Source organism: Hylobates moloch, unplaced genomic scaffold (genome assembly GCF_009828535.3).
Source record: "Hylobates moloch isolate HMO894 unplaced genomic scaffold, HMol_V3 SCAFFOLD_18, whole genome shotgun sequence".
In the NCBI taxonomy this organism is placed as follows: Eukaryota; Metazoa; Chordata; class Mammalia; order Primates; family Hylobatidae; genus Hylobates; species Hylobates moloch.
Genome location: NW_026652293.1, coordinates 10,077,473 through 10,094,273, shown reverse-complemented (window position 1 = coordinate 10,094,273; position 16,801 = coordinate 10,077,473). Strand labels below are relative to the sequence as shown.

General features: G+C 45.7%; 1 protein-coding gene across 4 annotated transcripts in view; it reads left to right on the top strand.

The window, feature by feature from the left end:
• Nucleotides 1-16,801, top strand: part of ATP2B4 (ATPase plasma membrane Ca2+ transporting 4) — a 117,405-nt gene that overhangs the window by 75,216 nt on the left and 25,388 nt on the right. For all 4 annotated transcript variants that reach the window (XM_032136266.2, XM_032136272.2, XM_032136267.2 and 1 more), the window contains 9 exons: nucleotides 470-505; nucleotides 2,068-2,229; nucleotides 5,409-5,623; nucleotides 6,262-6,504; nucleotides 7,700-7,941; nucleotides 9,277-9,508; nucleotides 10,358-10,537; nucleotides 11,532-11,619; nucleotides 12,537-12,643. In XM_032136266.2, the coding sequence (XP_031992157.1) occupies nucleotides 470-505; nucleotides 2,068-2,229; nucleotides 5,409-5,623; nucleotides 6,262-6,504; nucleotides 7,700-7,941; nucleotides 9,277-9,508; nucleotides 10,358-10,537; nucleotides 11,532-11,619; nucleotides 12,537-12,643 (1,505 nt within the window). The remainder of the gene's footprint in view (nucleotides 1-469; nucleotides 506-2,067; nucleotides 2,230-5,408; nucleotides 5,624-6,261; nucleotides 6,505-7,699; nucleotides 7,942-9,276; nucleotides 9,509-10,357; nucleotides 10,538-11,531; nucleotides 11,620-12,536; nucleotides 12,644-16,801) is intronic.

The window sequence follows — 16,801 nt, the reverse complement described above, 5'->3', positions numbered from 1 at the left end:
CAGTTTATGAAAAGGAAACAAAACACATTCTCTCAGGAAGTAAACAATTCATTTCTGCAGCTGCCTGCAGATGAATAAGGAGGAAGCTTGCCTGGTGCTGTTGAAGTAACACGGAGACACCTTTCAAAGTCTTTGCCATCAGGCAGAAACAGTTCAAACCTCTCACTTCCTAATCCCCACCCCATTTTTCCAAGCAATGTGGCTCAGGCCAGGAGCAAGAGAAAGCACCTCAGGTGTGAGTATGCACTCACCTTCATGAGCGTTTTGGTGGATATCCCGAGGATTCATGAGAGCCTCTAGCAAGAATGAATGAAAACAGAGATGTGAGCTTCCTTTACATTTATGTCCCTTCCCTGCAACCCAAACACTTTGCTGTTGTCCTTCTGGGCTCTGAGCAGGACCAACAAATTGGATCTCTTAATAGTCACTTTGGGTTTCGACCCCACTTTTTTCTTTCTTGTTCAAACAGGTAAAAAACAAGGAGTCCCTGAAAATCGCAACAAAGGTAACCTCTCCAACTACTCATTTACCATCTCTACCTGCCCACACTCAAACCAGACCTTTCCAGGCCATCTTCCTTCTCCCTTTTCCTCTCCATAAATCTGTTATCTGCTGCTGTGGCTCAGACTCCTCATCCTGAGGAAGGTGCAGAGATTTTTTGGGGTGGTCGCAAGGTCCTGATCCCAATCTAAGATGGGACAACAGCACCCTCTGCTGTTGGCTCACAGAACGTCATGTCAAGGTTTCTCTTGGGGAGTGTGTAGGGTTGATCTGCTCTTCCTAGGGAGCTGAACTCTGCTTCATTGCCCTCAGCCTGATTTAAACACCAACAGTCATCAGTTTCTGGGTTGGAAGACTTCAGGGTCCTCATGGTGGAGGGAGGTGGGGTGGGCAGTCCCTGCACCCTCCTCTTGCTAGCTTCCTCATAAGTGTCCTCTTCTGGTCTGGATCCCTTCTCTGCTGGTCTTCTCAGGGGTGCTTGGAGAGAGCCCTTTCTCTGTACTTCTCTCCCCACCTCCCTTCTTTGTTCTCGCCACAGTCTGTTTTCTTCCTCCTGATCTGATGTGTGTTTCTCTTTTGGTGACTGTGTTCACATTCTGTCTCTGTCTTCCTGTTTGTGAGTCTGACAGCAGGGACTACTCAGGAAGGGTATCCTAAGCGAGTGGCTGAGGCCTGCAGGGGTGAAAGTGGAGTGGTGCTGGGAGCCAGCAAGAACTACTGTCTTGTGACGCTCCTAGAGATTTGTTTTTACTTTGTAACCCACATCACAGCAGTCTTTAGAAATAAAGTCATCACATTGGAAAACCAGGGCTAAATAGAAATAATTCTTTAATTTTAGGTCTTTAACTCTTCTTTTAAAAGCAAAATGGATTTATATGTCTCTCTTTATCCCTGCTTTCTCTTATTCCAGGAGGTCCCTCACACCAGCTTCTTCCCTCTTCCCCAAAAGACTTAACCCAGGTTCCCACTCTGTATCTCTCTACCTTTGTCAGGCAGGGAAGAAAGGGAATTTTCTTTTCCTATCCTTCAACTGCTGGAAGGGGCTAGAAAATACCCTGGGTCTGGGGGTATGTGTTTCTTCCCTGACAATCAAGGGAGAGAGAGAGAGAGAGATAAACCATTTAACAGAGCAATCTTGTACTCTAGAAACATCTGCCAACCCTCTCCTTCAGCCCCTTTCTGCAGTAAAGATTCACTATTTTAAGCACTGAGTTCCAGGAAGGATGGTTGTTTTAATAGTGCTTAGTGACATGATTAATCCCCTTGCTGGAATAAACCTGGCTTGGGACTCTGAGGTAGTGCCAGGAAGCTGCCACTGAAGAAGAAATCCATACCCTAAAAGAACCCCAGTTTCATCTAAAGTCATTAGAATATTATTCCAAAGGCCCTAATAGAGTGCTGAAGGCAAGTTCCATGTCTAGCATGGGTTGGGAGTGGTCGGAACTGATGTCAGGGTCCAAGGTATATTCTGGGAAAGAGACAGGAAGGTTTTCTGGTTTCCACCTGCCTGCCACTCAGTGCTACCACCTTGCCTGCTAACCTGTCCTATTTGTGTGTACACTCCAGCAAAGACCCAAGACGGAGTGGCCCTGGAAATCCAGCCACTCAACAGCCAGGAGGGAATCGACAATGAGGAAAAGGACAAGAAGGCAGTCAAGGTGCCTAAAAAGGAGAAGTCAGTGCTGCAGGGCAAGCTGACTCGCCTGGCTGTTCAGATTGGGAAAGCCGGTGAGTAGGGGAAAGCCTTGTTGTGGTTTATCAATGTTGTCTTGGATCCTCATCACTTTTATCCCCTTCTTTCTGCACCGACCAAGACTGGCAGAAGGAAGCTGAAACTTCAGGATGGCTGGTTGGGGCTAGGCAGCTGTGTCCCTATCTCCACCACTGTTTGGTCGCTCCCTAGACTTTTTCAGAGAGAAATGTTTTCCTGTGTGTAAGGGTTAATGGCCCTGAGATCTCTTAATCCAAATGAATGAGAAGTAAAGAGCATATATTACAGCGGGGGAGATTTACATTAGCAAGAAGGAAGACTTTAATAACTGCTTACCTGTCGCTTGTTTTGGGTTGTAAATTCCTTAAAGATAAAGAAGGCTGCAGCTTGCTAGAGGCAATTCCCTAGCATAGGAGTAGGATCTGGCCAAGCACAGAGCAATAAATACCAAGTAAGGACTGGAGGAAGAAGGAAGGCTGTGGTTAGAGATGCTCTCTCCAGAAGAGAGGTAACTAAATGCACTCTGCATATGAGGAAGTGGCTTCTCCATCACTTGCCTCTACATTTTTCTGTCTCACCACCTTCTTTCAATGGAGGGGGAGAAAGGGGAGTGGGAAGAGGAAATAGAAGACTGCTACTTTAGTGGGCATATCCCTCAAGGAACAGTCTTTTTTTTTTTTTTTTTTGAGATGGAGTCTTCCTCTGTTGCCCAGGCTGGAGTACAGTGGCACCATCTCAGCTCACTGCAGACTCCACCTCCTGGTTCAAGCGATTTTCCTGCCTCAGCCACCCAAGTAGCAGGGACTACAGGTGCACACCACCACACCCATCTAATTCTTGTATTTTTAGTAGAGATGGGGTTTCGCCATGTTGGCCAGGCTGGTCTCGAACTCCTGGCCTCAAGTGATCCGCCCACCTCGGCCTCTCAAAGTGCTAGGATACAGGCATGAGCCACCGCACCCTGCCAGAGAATAGTCTTTTACCACTGTTTATTCTCTGATTCCACCTTTCTGTTTACCACAATCATAATCAGCACATCTCTGCACTTTATACAGCTGTATACAACTTACCTGGGGTTCTTGTTGAAGTGTAGATTCAGTTCAGGGGGTCTGGTGTGGAGCCTGAGATTCTGCATTCCTAATAAGCCCCCACAGGATGCCAGCACCGCTGATTCAGTTTACACACATTGGATGGCAGGGATCTATGCTGCCCACCATAGCAGCCACTCACCACATGTGGCTGCTGCAATTTAAATTAATTAAAAGTAAATAAAGTTAAAAATCCGGTTGCTGGGGTAAATTTTAGTTGGTCACGAGCCACATGTGCTAGTAGTGGCTGTCATATTGGATAGCACAAATAGAGAACTTCTTAAGCATCACAGAAAGATCTACTGGACCGAGTTGGTCTAATCTCTTCATGTCCATTCTGGTACCCAGCTAATTTTAACTACTGTGAAATCTCTTGCATATAAACTATACATGGATGAGATGAATTGCAGGTGCAGAATCAAACACACAGGTTTGAAACATTAAATATACCCCACGTAACCCTTGTACTATTCTCCTAATCCTTGCCTTATGGTTGTTGTTTGTTTGTTTTTGAGACAAAGTCTCACTGTCACCCAAGCTGGAGTGCAGTGATGCAATCTTGGCTCACTGCAGCCTCCACCTCCAGGGTTCAAGTGAGTCTCCCGAGTAGCTGGGATTACAGATGTGCATCACCATGCCTGGCTAATTTTTAGTAAAGACAGGTTTTCGCCATGTTGGGCAGGCTAGTCTCAAACTCCTATCCTCAAGTGATCTGCCCCTGGACTCAAGGAATCCCATAGCCTCAAGTGATCTGCCAGCCTCAGCCTCCCAATGTGCTGGGATTACAAGCGTGAGCCACTGTACCTGTCCCCTGCCTTGTTCTTCTTAGAGAGTACAAGCTACCTGATGGCTTGCCACTAGTCTCCTCTGTTGCTTTATTTTATGTATTAGGCCAGTCCAGGAATACGATGAGGCAAGTCAGATGCCTTCCACCACCTGGAGAGTGAGTTCCTTCTTAAATTTTCACCCTCAGTGGCTTGCTTCTCCACCTGAGTCCTGGCCCTAATCAAGCAAAGTACAGAAGAATTTGCTTTCATTGATATCATCATCTCTAGCCTTGCTTGGAGGCCCCCGAATCATCAGGCCCGTGGGAAAAGCAAAAACCAAAACCAGACAATGATTTAAAGCAGAGTTTTTCCCAAATATTGTGCCACAGTTAGGGATAGTTGTCCCCAGATATTGATTCCATCAGCCCTCAAAGCATCCTGGCAGCACCCATGGCAATCAGAACCCCTAGGCCAGTCGGTTTTGACCTTGAGCAGATTCTTTCACGTACTGTAATGTGTAGGGTAACCAACCATCCCAGTTTGCTTGGGATTTTCTCAATTTTGGCAAAGCCCCACATCCCTGGAAACTGTTCAGTAGTCTCAGGATGGTTTGGTTACTCCACCAATGGGCTATACCAAAGACCTCTCAGTACTTTCATTTCCTCATCTTTAAAAAGGGGGTAATAATATTAATCTATTTCACAGGGTTGTTGTGAAGTGCTCGCCTGGCCCACAGCAGGTGCCCACATAAATATTTACTATTATTGGCATCTTCTATGTGTGCCGTGACAAGAGAAAGGTTGGGAAGCACTGTTCTAAGAGTTAGTTATGCAGGTAATACACTAGCACCATAGAAGCATTGCTGTAAACAAGGTGTGAATTGCCCAACATTCAGAGGTTAGTAGGGGAGAAGTCAAAATTGATAAACTACTAGGAAATGGACAAGTACAGTCATGACATTATGAATCGTAGGGAGAGGATGGGTGTGGAATAGGATCGTAGAATGCTGTTTCAGGAAACAGATCAACCCCCTGATTTATAAATGAGGAATTTGATCTAGGAAACAGGCCCAAAGAGGGTCAATGACTTGTCCAAAGCCACAAGTCAAGTTAGTAGAGTGCTGAGAATAGAACCTGTGTCTTTGAAATACGAAACCAGTGTCTATTCCCTATGCTATAATGTACAAGCAACAGAGAATGGGAGGGGATTTTAGTAAGTCTTCCTGGCGATGGTGGTTTTAATAATTGGCAACAAAGGCTACAACTGATGCCAATCTATCACTAGCTAGGGCCCTAGGACTGCCCTCAGGCCTGGGTTCATGTGACTTGTTTCTCTGGACAGGTCTGATCATGTCTGCTCTCACGGTTTTCATCCTGATTCTATACTTTGTGATTGACAACTTTGTGATAAATCGCAGACCATGGCTCCCTGAGTGTACTCCCATCTACATCCAGTACTTTGTCAAGTTCTTCATCATCGGCGTCACTGTACTGGTGGTGGCTGTGCCAGAGGGACTGCCTCTGGCTGTCACCATCTCACTGGCCTACTCTGTGAAGGTGAGACTAGAACAATCCTATCTCTTCCTTTAGGATAGAGATGGGAGGGAAGGGTACCATGTAACCTTTAGTGAAAAGATAAGCCATTCTATCATCTATAAACTTTGGCTGCTGCCTCACAAGAGCAGAAGTCCCTGGTATTATGGAAGGACCATCTCTGTCAGATGCATCAATGTTGAAATGACCCAGTAGAATCTTAAGAGAATGACAAAAATGGTATCTTGGATTTTTTTTTTTTTAAGACAGAGTCTCATTCTGTCACCCAGGCTGGAGTGCAGTGATGCAACCTCTGCCTCCCGTGTTCAAGTGATTCTCGTGCCTCAGCCTCCCAAGTAGCTGGGATTACAAGTGTGCACCACCATGCCCAGCTACTTTTTGTATCTTTTGTAGAGACAGGGTTTCACTATGTTGGCCAGGCTGGTCTTGAACTTCTGACCTCAGGTGATCTGCCCGTCTCAGCCTCTGGAAGTACTGAAATTATACAGGCATGAATCACTGCACCCAGCCAGTATCTTAGATTTTTGTGTGGGACTGGAAGATGAAATGTGGAGAGATGTTGGCTAGGAAATGGCCTTTGACCTATATTTAGGAGAGTCCAGTTAGTCCCCCTCTCAAGTCTTTTCTCTTCTCGTTTGTAGAAAATGATGAAAGACAATAACCTGGTGCGGCACTTGGATGCTTGTGAGACCATGGGCAATGCCACCGCCATCTGCTCTGATAAGACAGGCACGTTGACCATGAACCGCATGACTGTGGTACAAGCTTATATTGGGGGCATCCATTACCGTCAAATCCCAAGCCCTGATGTCTTCCTGCCCAAAGTCCTGGACCTCATTGTCAACGGCATTTCTATCAACAGCGCTTATACCTCCAAGATTCTGGTAAGCATTTCCTTTGTGTAGACACTTAGAGTGGGTGGTTGGAAGGCAACATCCATTTTCTCTGAAATGAACCCCCTTATTGTTTACACTGCCTAAATTGCCATCTCACATCCAATTTCTCACTCTGGAGTGAACATGTTTGGGTGAGGCTACAGAAAAATCCCTGGGAGTCAATGGAGGGTTGGAGGTAAGGGCCTGTAAGAATCTATGGCTGGGAAATACCCTCCCAATTAGCATGTAAAAGCAATGTCTCTAAGGAGGGAAAGTAGAAAGTAACCCAAAGTAGAATTGGGCTTATCAGAAGTAAATTACTTACTTTCCAGAAACAAGCACAGTGTATTAGAATAAGACCCACACAAGGCGAGACACCAGCACTACCACTAGAGCAAACTACAAAATCCCTAAGCCCTGGATGGCAGAAGGATCACAGCTACCACTGACCCCTCTCTGCCTACCCTTGAAAAAAAACAGGCTGGGCATAGTGGCTCACGTCGGTAATCCCAGCACTTTGGGAAGCCAAAGTGGGAAGATCGCTTGAGCCCAGGAGTTTGAGACCGGCCTGAGCAATATTGTGAGACCTCATCTCTACAAAAATAAACAAAATTAGCCAGGCATGGTTGCGCACCTGTTGTCCCAGCTACTCCGGAAGCTGAGGTGGGAGGATCACTTGAGCCTAAGAGGTCAAGGCTGCAGTGAGCTGAGATCACACCACTGCAGTCAAGCCTGGGCAACAGAGCAAGGTGCTATGTCAAAAAGAAACAGAAAAAAGATGCCAGGTGTGGTGGCTCACGCCTATAATCCCAACACTTTGGGAGGTTGAGGTGGGCAGATCACCCGAGGTCAGGAGTTCGAGACCACCCTGGCCAACATGGTGAAACCCTGTCTCTACTAAAAATACAAAAATTAGCTGGGCATGGTGGCAGGTACCTGTAGTCCCAGCTACACAGGAGGCTGAGGCAGGAGAATCACTTGAACCTGGGAGGTGGAGGTTGCAGTGAGCCGAGGTCATGCCACTGCACTCCAGGCTGGACAACAGAGCGAGACTCCATCTCCAAAAAAGAAAAAAAAAAAGTTATTTCCCCCATGAGCTCCGGGTATATAATGTGAAGGCTTTGTAAATGAGTTCTTTCTCCCTAAGTTCTCTGCCTTGTCAAGGCATCTTACTCAATAGTGCTGTGTATATTTCTTCTCCCAGCCTCCAGAGAAGGAGGGAGGCCTGCCTCGGCAGGTGGGCAACAAGACCGAGTGTGCTCTGCTAGGCTTTGTCACAGATCTGAAGCAGGATTATCAGGCTGTGCGTAATGAAGTGCCTGAGGAGAAGCTCTACAAGGTGTACACCTTCAACTCAGTGCGCAAGTCAATGAGCACCGTCATCAGGAATCCCAACGGTGGCTTCCGTATGTACAGCAAGGGCGCCTCTGAGATCATCTTGCGCAAGTGAGCACCCCTGACCACTCTGCTTCCCTTCAAGATCCTCTCCTCAGGAAGGCATGGGTGCACACCCCACACTGAACCCATGTGAATGAGGGAGCCCTCCAGCCAGGTGGTGACATAATAACTAATATCCAAGCATCTACTCAGGCCACGCATGTTTTTTAAGTGCTTAAGGTGGCTTGTTGTATTTAATCCTCACAACTCAGTAAGGTGGGTACTATGATTATCCCTGTTTTACAGATGAGAAAACAGAGATATAAGGAAGTTAAGTATCTCACTCAAGGTGATACAGCTAATAGTGGCACAGCCAGGATTCAGACCTGGATGATCCTAAGTTTCCATTTCCCTAATCTGAAAACAGAGATAGCCGTACTCAGCTCCTAAAAGTACCACCCCCTCACTGTAACTAAATGATTCAATGTATGTAAAATGCCTTATACGTAACAAGTACTAGAAACGTTTGTTCTGTGTTCTCTTTTCCTTCTCTTTCCTTCCCATTCCCATTTCTTATTACAGGGAATTTACATAACTTTAAAAGTGACTATTCGGCCAGGCGCAGTGGCTCACGCCTGTAATCCCAGCACTTTGGGAGGCCAAGGCAGGCGGATCACGAGGTCAGGAGTTCAAAACCAGCCCGACCAACATGGTGAAACCCTGTCTCTACTAAAAAAAAAAATACAAAAATTAGCCAGGCATGGTGGTGCGTGCCTGTAATCCCAGCTACTCAGGAGGCTGAGGCAGGAGAATCACTTGAACCCAGAAGGCAGAGGTTGCTGTGAGCTGAGATCACACCACTGCACTCCAGCCTGGGTGACAGAATGAGACTCCATTAAAAAAAAAAAAAAAAGTGACTATTAATAAATTACCCATAGATCATCAAAAGTTGGCCCTATACATAAGTAGGGCTGAATTAACCAGTGCCCCAACATGGCTTTAGCCACCTTCTTTTAATCAGCACATTCTTATATAGGAAACCTCCCCCAAACCACCACCACACAGTGAGCACTATTCTAAATACTCGGATTGAAAAAGTCTCTCTGCCTTCAAGAAGTTCAGAAGAGCAGGTGATTCACAAATGACTTGCATTGCATTCACATATGGGTAAGAAGAGATGACATGGGAGAATCCCACTCTCTATATATCTAGACCTTACTCCATCCACAGCCCACCTACCTTGGAAAGAGGAACTCAGCTGGGTGATGAATGAAGGAAATGTTTGGCCACACTTGGAGCAATGTCTTTAGGAATAATACAGAGTTGCCAAAATGCCTGTCAATGATTGTAGAAATGTATTGAGTGGGAAGGGAGACACCACGTTCTTACTGTGCACCTCCCCAGGTGTAATCGAATCCTGGACCGGAAAGGGGAAGCAGTGCCATTCAAGAATAAAGACAGAGATGATATGGTACGCACTGTCATCGAGCCCATGGCCTGTGATGGACTCCGGACTATCTGCATAGCTTACCGGGATTTCGATGATGCAGAGCCCTCTTGGGACAATGAGAATGAGATCCTCACTGAACTGACCTGTATCGCAGTGGTGGGCATTGAGGACCCTGTGCGCCCAGAGGTGAGAGGGTGGGAAGCCACCCAGGAGTCTCAGGAAGTGGGGTACTAGTTCCCTTTCTAGTTGTGACCCCAGGTGGGTAAGCTAACTGCCTCTCACTTAGAGGGATAGATGTTTCTGTGCTTCCTGCCTCACAGGGCTGCTGTGGAGTGCCAGTTTGACCGAATGTGGCATTCCCAGGACTAATGTTGTCTGAGTGTTGAGAAGCAAAGGGCTTATTGGGATCATTATTTGGTACTTAAGTGTTGTCAGGAGGTCGATTTAACCAGGACACCAACTTTGTCTTTAGCTCCCTCCTTTCAATCAACACATTCTTTTTGAGTACCTGCTGTGTGCTGATAACTATTCTAGACACTAGGGGATTGAAAAGTTTCTGCTTCTAAGAAGTTTAGACAGATGGACTATTAATTGTCAAGGCCCAGAGGCATGAGAGGGTGTCATGCATGTGGGAAATTACAAAGAGCTGATATGGTTGGAGCATGGGCCAGGTGGGTGGAGAGTGGCAAAAGCTTCTGCTAGAAAAGAAAGCAGTGGCCAAATCGCAAAATGCCATCCATGCCCTGCTGAGGAGTCTCAGTTGTAAGTGAAAGAGCAAGTTTTTACACCTGGCTCCCAAAGCAAGTTTCCCCTTCAACTCGTGGTACAATAGGGCAAATTCAAATGTGACTGCTGTGGGTAGGACAGAAGTGAGGTGGCGCCTAACAATATCAAAATGACCAGACCTGGCCCATGCTGCATGGCACCACTTCTAGGGTGCCTCTCCTGTCTGCCACAAAGGGACAGACAAACAGGGACCGCTTACCAGGGTCACCACCCTCATCTGTGCCTTTCCCCTTTCTTCACTCTCTGTAGGTGCCAGATGCTATTGCCAAATGCAAACAAGCTGGCATTACTGTCAGAATGGTGACAGGTGACAACATCAACACAGCCCGGGCCATTGCCACCAAATGTGGCATTCTAACACCTGGAGATGACTTCCTGTGCTTAGAAGGCAAAGAATTCAACCGGCTCATCCGCAACGAGAAAGGCGAGGTGGGTCCTGGCTAGGGGGAACCAGGACCTCACCTGACAAGAAAAAGGCGGGTTCTAGCATAAGGCATCTGGGTCATGTGCGGGAAAGTGGGTGGTTTCTAAAGTGAAAGCTATTCATAGTGAAACATCTCCTTGTACCAAAGCTGCTCATATGGTAACATTGGGAGTTGCCGGCCAGGCGCAGTGGCTTACGCCTGTAATCCCAGCACTCTGGGAGGCCAAGGCGGGCGGATCACGAGGTCAAGAGATCGAGACCATCCTGGCCAACAATGGTGAAACCCCGTCTCTACTAAAAATACAAAAATTAGCTGGGCATGGTGGCGTGCACCTGTAGTCCCAGCTACTGGGGAGGCTGAGGCAGAAGAATCGCTTGAACCCAGGAGGCAGAGCTTGCAGTGAGCCGAGATCATGCCACTGCACTCCAGCCTGGGCAACAGAGCGAGACTGTCTCAAAAAAAAAAAAAAAAAAAAAGGCAGTTGCTTGTGAATGAAGCTAGTGAGCTTCATTCACAAGCTATCTTTTGAGATAGTGTCACCAACTTTTCATGTCTTTCTGCTTTTTCAGTTTTTTATACTGACTTCCCCCTAGTCCACCCCTCCTGTGTGGCTAAAGGAGAATGTGGTCTGGCGGTGGCACAGATCCAAGCTTTCCTCAGCTACATAGAAATCAAACCTAAGACCTCAGAAGCACCACTTTACCCACCTGAGCCAACAGCCAACCCTGGCCCACCTCCTGTTAAAGGTCTAGGAAATGGGGGATTGGCTCCCAGGTAGGGAGGAAAAAGAAAAAAAACAGGCCCTGAATGGTCATCATCCATGAATCTACCCTTGGAGACTGGTTGGCTGTTTCATCTCTGCTGAATCCAGAATAACACTTTCATGTGGGACTGTGGCGTACCCAATCTCCCAGTGACTCCAAGTGTATGGAGAAGTAAGATTTTCCTGGATAGCTTTCCTGAGTTTGACTGATCCAGGTGTGGTCTGGTGTTGGCAGGTAGAGCAAGAAAAGCTGGACAAGATCTGGCCTAAGCTTCGGGTCCTGGCGCGATCTTCTCCCACTGACAAGCACACCCTGGTGAAAGGTGAGGTTGGCTTCCAAATAGGTGCCTGCAACAGCTGAAGGCAGCAGGCCAGGGCGAGGACAGATAAGAACCACCAGCCAAAGCCACTCTCCTGTCCAAATAGGGAGGTCCTAGGAGAGCTCCCAGGCTAGTGGGGAGAACATACAGTTAGCAAACATCTGAGCCCTTGGTGAGTACGACACACAATAAAGTTGTTGGGTTTTTATTTTTTTTATTTTTTGTTTTTATTTTTGGAGACAGAGTCTTGCTCTGTCACCCAGGCAGGAGTGGAGTGGTGCAATCTCGGCTCACTGCAACCTCCACCTCCTGAGTTCAGGTGATTCTCCTGCCTCAGCCTCCCGAGTAGCTGGGACTACAGGTGCATGCCACCATGCCTGGCTAATTTTTGTATTCTTAGTAGAGACAAGGTTTCACCATGTTGGCCAGGCTGGTCTCAAACTCCTGACCCCAGGTGATCCGCCCACCTCGGCCTCCCAAAGTGTTGGGATTACAGCCGTGAGCCACCGTGCCTGGCAATTTGATGGGTTCTTAAAAACATGATCATGTCTTATTTACCAATAGTACTGTGAATTAGGCAGGGCAGGTATTCCCATTTTACAAATGAGGAAGTTGGAGGCTGAGAAGACAAGTAACTTACCCAAATTCCCCAGCTGGTAGGTGGAAATGGTGCAGTTTGACCCCTAGGTCTCTGCCTCGAAATCCATCCGATGTGTTCTTCATAGCTGCCTTAGGGTACTGGATGAGGACAAACTTAGTTCAGTGCTACCCATGAAACAACTTACTGCCCTTAGGTGGTTCCTGTAGAACTTCTAGGAAAGGGAAAAGGGAAGGAAAGAAGAAAGTAGGAGTGGCGGGTGGTAGGAACTGAGGGGTGGGGAGACCAGGAAAGCTCACTGTGGTGTGTCTGTTTCTCCCAGGCATCATTGACAGCACTGTTGGGGAACACCGGCAGGTCGTGGCTGTCACTGGTGATGGCACAAATGACGGGCCTGCTCTGAAGAAAGCGGATGTTGGTTTTGCCATGGTAAGCTCAGCACAGTGTCTCTCTGATTGCCAGCTGCCTTCTCCATCAGGAAGCCAGGTCCGGCTTCTGGTTGCCTGCTGCTTGCTACACCTGCATAGCCCATGGGGTGCTTTTTTGTCCAACTCTATCTCTCCTATCTACTGGGCCAATCATGATATATGTAATTGGGGACCCATCAAGTATGAAGAATAGATAAGAGGGAGGGAAGTCATGAAGAATCATATGCAGGAAAGCCAGACCAACATAAACTTGCCTATAAACATGTGATGTTGTCAACTAGGCAAACTCTAGAAGATTTGTGTTCCCTATGGTAGGCGCGCTGTGTGGCTGGCACCATTGGGTATTCTGCTTTTCACTTCTGAGGCCAAGAGCATCAGAATCACTTGGAAAGTTCATTTAAAATCACATGTTCCAAGGCTACACAGTTAGACGTCTTAATTCAGTAGGTCTGAGATGAATACCAGAATTTTTTCTTTAAACAGGCACACCAGTTAATTCTGATGTTCACAAAGGTTTAGAAGCCCCCCAGATTCTATGCTCACACTCAAGTAGTTTATGATTATAAGCCTCCCATACAGATTGAACTGTTGGTGATTTTTAGCAGTGGAAGGACATTTAAGAAGTCATCTATCTTTAGAGAACTCTTTTTTTTAAGGGTTTTATTCTAGGAAATTTCAAGAATATGCAAAAATAGGGAGAATTGACAGGTACCTGTCACTCAGCTTCAACTATGATCAACACATGGCCAATCTTGTTTCAATGATCCCCCCATTTACATCCCCAATCTTCAGCTGAATTGTTTTTGAAGCAAATGCAAGGCATCATGTAATTTCATCCCTGAAAATTTCATGGCCAGGTGCAGTGGCTCACACCTGTAATCCCAGCTATTTGGGAGGCTGAGGCAGGAGAATCACCTGAACCCGGGAGGCAGAGGTTGCAGTGAGCCAAGATCATGCCACTGCACTCCAGCCTGGGTGACAAAGCTAGACTCTGTCTCAAAAGACAAAAGAGATTCCCCCTCATTAACTATTTGATTACTTTGAGGCAGGCGGATCGCCTGAGGTTAGTTCGAGACCAGTCTGGCCAGCATGGTGAAACCCCGGCTCTATTAAAATTACAAAAATTAGCTGGGCGTGATGGTAGGCACCTGTAATCCTAGCTACTCTGGAAGCTGAGGCAGGAGAATCGCTTGAACCTGGGAGGCGGAGGTTACGATGAGCCGAGTTAGCACCACTACACTCCAGCCTGGGTGACAGAGCAAGACTCCGTCTCAAAAATTTTTTTTTTTTTCATTATATGGGGGGAGGGTGTGGGGCAAAAAAAAATTTTCATTATATGCCTCTAAATAATAAGTATGTGTCAATAATCTATATATCTAAAAGAATCTTAATACCATTATCTCAGAACAAAATTGATGTTTCCTTACTGTCATGAAATTTCTAGTTTGTTCACATTTTCCTAACTGACTCAAATGTTTTTATAGTTTATTTGCCCAAATCAGGATTCAGATAAGATCCATACCTTGCAATTATTTGATACATCTGTTAGGTCTCTTAATCTATCTCTTGGAGTGCACCTCCTTCCAGCTGTACCAGTACCTGTACCAGCTGTATAGTAGGTTTCTATACAAACCTATAGAATGCAGATTCACCCACTCAGGCCCCACCCCAGATTTACTGAATTGGAAAGCCTGGAATTGGGGCCCAGAAATCTTAATTAATTATGTTAAATCTGTTAACGGTGTTTTGACAGGCTCTCTCAGTGATTCTGATGTACCCTAAACTTTAAGAATCACTGATCTTATAGGATCTCTATGTTGGGAGTCCCCAAAACCACCCCTATATTCATGGGGTTGCTAGGAGGACTCATGGGACTTGGCATATAGTTGTACTCATGACTAAGATTCATAACAGTGATGTAGTAAGAATACACTTGGATCATAAGAGAAAAAGACAGTGGCAGAATCTGGATAAATCTATTTGCAGTCTTTCTTATGCTCTCCCTCCCATAAGGAATCAGACAGAGTCCATTCTTTCCCCACTAATGAAAACACAGAAATATATGTATGATGTTCTACCTAGGGAAGCCCATCACGGACTTAGTACCCAAGGTTTTTCTTGAGGCTGATCACATAGGCACCTTCTGCCTAGCACATACCAAAATTCCAGACTCCCAAAGGAAAGCAAATGTTCAATGTAAACTACATTGTTTGGATACAGTCTAGACACAGTGAGCCACCCTTATCAGTTAGTTGTTGAGGGCAAGCATTCTGAGAGCCCATTTCCTTGATGCCAGCCAAGGGCCCACCCTGCAAGCATTCCTTCCTAAGGATAGTCGTCTCAGGCCTGCTATGTTAACTCTCTTCTGCACAATCCGCCTCCATCTTTTTTGCTAGCAACTTAGTTTTGAAGGAAGTGGGTTGTTTGTCTGCAGACTATCCCTCAATATAGATTTTGTTGATTATTTCACTGTGATTTCCTTTAACGTATTATTTTCTTCCTTATATTTCCTATAAGCAAGTAGTTGGTTCTAGAAGTTATCAGATTCTAGACCCTTTCTTTCACTGAGGGCTGCAAAATGACAATATTGTAATTCTTTATTTATTAACTTAAATACTTATATAAAAAGAGATTCCCGGCCGGGCGTAGTGGCTCGTGCTTGTAATCCCAGCACTTTGGGAGGCCGAGGCAGGCAGATCACGAGGTCAGGAGTTCAAGACCAGCCTGGCCAATACAGTGAAACCCGTCTCTACTAAAAATACAAAAATTAGCTGGGCATGATGGCAGGCGCCTGTAATCCCAGCTACTCAGGAGGCTGAGGCAGGAGAATCACTTGAATCCGGGAGGCAGAGGTTGCAGTGAGCCAAGATTGCGCCTCTGCACTCCAGCCTAGGTGACAAAGCTGACTCTATCTCAAAAAACAAAAGGGATTCTGCCTCATTGACTATTTGATTACTCTGAGGTTCCAATCCTACCTGAAAGGTAGGTTTTTGGTTTGTTTTTTAATTACTAGTTTTTTAAAAATGATTAGTTGACTTTTTAGGAAACTCCAAAGGTGACCAATGAGTGGATTTTTTTTTTAAGTATCATTATGAATTCATAGATTTAAGTATATTTGATGTGTTTCAATCCACTGCTCTTATTATGGTTTTGATGCTCAAAGTGACCCACCATTAGGCAGAAGAGGCCTCTTCAACATTGCTGAGTCCTTTAGATAAAACCCCAGTTGTTTTTAATAGCTTTCTTGGTTTATTCTTGGTTTTTTGGTTCTTTTTTATCCTGGATAGGAAATCGTCCATTTCTCCAAGGATTCCTGCTTCATTTTAATATGAAATGGTATTTTATTTATTTATTTATTTATTTATTTATTTATTTATTTATTTATGAGACGGGGCCTTGCTCCGTCACCCAGGCTGGAGTGCAGTGGGGCAGTCTCGGCTCACTGCAACCTCCACTTCCCAGGTTCAAACAATTCTCCTGCCTCAGCCTCTTGAGTTAGCTGGGATTACAGGCATCCGCCATCAAGCCTGGCTAATTTTTTGTATTTTTAGTAGAGACGGGGTTTCACCATGTTGGCCAGGCTGGTCTCAAACTCCTGACTGCAAGTGATCCACCCGCCTCAACCTCCCAAAGTGGTGGGATTACAGGGGTGAGCCACCATGCCCGGCCTGAAATGGCCTCCCAACACTTTGGGAGGCCAAGGGGAAAGGAGCACTAGAGAACACAATTGGAACTCAAAGGTGTTCCTTGCTACTGAGTTGATCTTTGTTTCTAAGCCTTTTCAGTGGACAAAGCTAAGAAGTATGCTCTTAAGTCTCACTTGTTTTTGTGTTTGTTTTGTGTTTGCTCACAAAGATAAAATACTTCGTGAATTCATATTTCTGTTTTTCATTTGATTTTAGATTATATATTTCTTTTTATTCCACTTTTAGAAGAAATAATAAATAATTTTTTAAAGAATTATAGATGTCTAACTTCCTGATTTATAACTTTCTAATTTTATTTTATTTTATTTTATTTTATTTAGTTATTTATTTTGAGGCAGAGTCCCACTCTGTCGCCCAGGCTGGAGTGCAGTGGCATGATCTTGGCTCACTGCAACCTCTGCCTCTGAGGCAGAGTCCCACTCTGTCGCCCAGGCTGGAGTGCAGTGGCATGA